A 3,192-nucleotide genomic window follows, 5' to 3' on the forward strand; every position below is an offset into this window, starting at 1 on the left:
TCCCATGGGCTTCAAACTTTCATACAGTCCTCACCTTGCACCTGTAATGTAAAATCCCTTGGAGTATGTAACATTCCCTTTCTCATGATATCCTCCGGACATCTCAGTTTTTTTACAACAAATCTTTCACTGAGATCAACTCTCAAGAGTTTCTTTAAACCATTGGTCACATAGAAAACCCCACTGAAGAAAATAGCCTGTGATGTGCAGTATTATGTGGCAATCGGTCTCCAACGGATCGATTCTTGACCCATTCAGTACCCCTCTTTGATGAAATGATTCCTTCCCAATGGTAGTGGCGAGACTGGGCGTTGTCTAGATCTAGAAGTCCAGATCTAATAATTATAACCAAATCATAGGCAACTAATGAAATAAGGAATATCCTCAAGATACTTAATATAAGATGTATACTAAACTACGACAATAATAAGCCAAATCAGACCCTGATTAGAGTACTGATAGAGTTTCCAAATCAATGACGTACCACTCGCATCAAACCCAAATCATATCTATTACGCGTTGGTTTGGTCAATTTCACCAATATATGTATATACACCAGGTAACATATACTTTGAACGGAAAAAGTGAAAAATAAGAGAGGAGTACGGAGCCACAAAAAGGCAATATCAGTATATATAGAATGGAATTAGAATGAAGCATACAATGGAATGGGATGCCAAGTCAAATTATTAATCCTTCAAAAGACAAAACAATAACATATATTCCATGATTGATATGTATCTTCACAGTTAAACCATGAAGGCAGGATTCATATCGCTGAAAACACAAGACAATAGATAGCAAATTTTACAAACCTCGAACACATTATGATCTGTTGCCAAGAATAATCACGCAACCTCATCACCAAAGCCCTTCGATAAGCGGGGTGAATAAACAACACATCTTTTACCGTATATATGGTACAAGTCGCCAACTTCTTCCAATCTACCATGATTTAAGTGATATGAGAAGATCTTCCGTCCTATTCGGAGGAAAACGACATCCACATCTGGATGAAATTCCAAGGCATGAACATCTTGTGATTCAGGGATCCCATGTATATGCAACATCGCTCTGATACTAATGCAATGCTTCAACACCCATTCGACATGACGGTAGTCCTTGAGCATCCAAACCTTTATCTCACCCTTGTTTTGCCGCATGTAATGCAAAGAACCCCCCGAGCGTCCAAGACATTCGATCCGACCAGATTCAGGCAGATCAATTCTGCGGCAAACCTTTCCTTCTAGATCAACCCCTAAGACTTGTTTCAGACCGTTTGTGACGTAGAAAATTCCGTCGAAGAAAGTAGCTTGTGGGCTGTGATATTTTTTGGCATCGGAGACTTCGCTCACGACCCACTCGTTTGTCTTGGTCGAGAAGATCATAAACCTAAGGATCTCGCAGACGTCGGAGTGGAAGACATGGTAGTGGCGGGAGATGCGAGGGTCGAAGCCCAAAGCTAGGAACCCGTAATAGATATCATTTGCTTTGGGGACAACGGCCCATTCTCCAGTGGTGGGATTGCAGACATAGAAGGACTGAGCCTTAACACCAACCATTCGGCTTTGTGCAACCCACGAGTGACAGAGGAGCAGCCCATTGCAGGAGCTGATGACCTCCATATTGCATATGTTGGGCAAGAAACTGAGGGTGGTATCGATGGAAAGATCGTCATCATTGTTTGAGAGGTTAATATATTGGATACCTCTCTTCGCCCTGTGAACCGGCGCCGAGCCTCCATTGGGGACATTGAAGAAGAGCCCAGACGCCGCACGAGGGAACTTATTCTGATAGCAGGGATCTGAGGAAAGGGCGAGCCAGGACTTGGAGACGCATTGGAACCGGAAAAAGGATTTGGTCGGCAGGCAAGAAAGAATCTCCACCATGAGATCGTCTGTCAGTTTGGCAACACAACGAACCATCTTCTTGTAGCGGAGAGACGAGGCTACTTTCTTCCTCTCTTCCTATTGGACTTAGATTTGGAAGCCCAAGGAAGAAGTGTTGAATTCTTTATAGGGATGGCGACCCCTTCGAGGATCTATAGGCCGGCAATGTGGATAAATACTGAGTTGCATTGGTTTCATCGAGGTCCTGCATAAATTATTCCATTTCAAGGCAACTATGCTCCATGAAAGTTGGATTACTTTATAAACCATGCATTATGATACGCCCAGTAGCGTCATCCCTGCGCAATCAATTTGAATAATTTTTCCTTTCGTTTCTGTTATCTTATTGAATTTGAATTGCAAAAGATTCTTTAATTCAAATCATGGAAGATAAGATAGAGACAATGGGATTGGTATGTATTTTGATTGAGGGAGCTTTTCCACTAGAGCCACCGAAATTTAGTACTGGATATAGCAATCAAAGATGCTACAAGTCCATCTACGTAATTTTTCCTTTATCTACTTGATTTGTACCTTGCACTACTTTCCTTACGTCGCCATATGGTTAGGCTATATATTGATGTAAAATATTATTGTAATTGAGATTCTAGATAGGGTGATTTTCTTTATTCACCATATAGTTATATGAGTCGGATTGAGTCACTTATTTAACACAAAAAAAAATGGTTACGTGTTTGAATTTTTGACCCACCTAATAAATAGATTGTGTTTAAGTTGATAGATATTTGACTAGATGTGATTAGATTACCATATATATATATATATATATATATAAGAGATTGTTTATGAGAAGAAATTAATTAAGGACCATTCAATAACATTTTATTTTTTGTTCCTTTTTTAACAATATTGTGGTAATATGCCCCCACCAGGGTCGAACCCCAGAACTCCTTCAGGGCTCGTTCGGTTCGCAGGAAAAGAAGGAGAGAAAGTGTGGTCAACAGGAAAGTAATAAGATGACTCTTATTTGGGTGGAGTTTTCAAAGAAGAGAGATGGAAAAGTTGTATTCCCATAGGAATATGATTCCCACATTTCATGGGAAAGACCATGGGAAAGTCTTTCCCATGAGAAACATGAGAATCCTACTTTCCCATTAGGTGGGAATCACTTCATTTTTATTTTTTTCTAAAAAAACCTTTCAATATTAAAGAGGCATTAAAGACCTAACTTTTATTAAGGGCATAAAAGAAATTACACAACTTTTCTAAGAAAGTAGATGGGTTAACCAAATATAAGCACTCTAAAAATCTATCACTTTTCCATGTTAAACCAAACATGCAA

The 3,192-nt window shown here is 39.6% G+C and overlaps 1 protein-coding gene across 1 annotated transcript; it reads right to left on the reverse strand.

The window, feature by feature from the left end:
• Positions 1 to 848: 848 nt before the first annotated feature.
• On the reverse strand, positions 849 to 1,925 carry LOC103720764 (F-box protein At5g07610-like). Its single transcript, XM_017846079.1, has one exon. The coding sequence runs from the start codon at positions 1,923 to 1,925 to the stop codon at positions 849 to 851; it is 1,077 nt and encodes a 358-aa protein (XP_017701568.1).
• Positions 1,926 to 3,192: the final 1,267 nt, after the last annotated feature.

The sequence above is a fragment of the Phoenix dactylifera genome, unplaced genomic scaffold, assembly GCF_009389715.1.
Source record: "Phoenix dactylifera cultivar Barhee BC4 unplaced genomic scaffold, palm_55x_up_171113_PBpolish2nd_filt_p 000658F, whole genome shotgun sequence".
Lineage (NCBI taxonomy): Eukaryota > Viridiplantae > Streptophyta > Magnoliopsida > Arecales > Arecaceae > Phoenix > Phoenix dactylifera.

Excerpts from the sequence above, each read along its gene's own strand:
- LOC103720764 (XM_017846079.1), bottom strand. The coding sequence starts at position 1,925 with ATGGTTCGTTGTGTTGCCAAACTGACAGACGATCTCATGGTGGAGATT.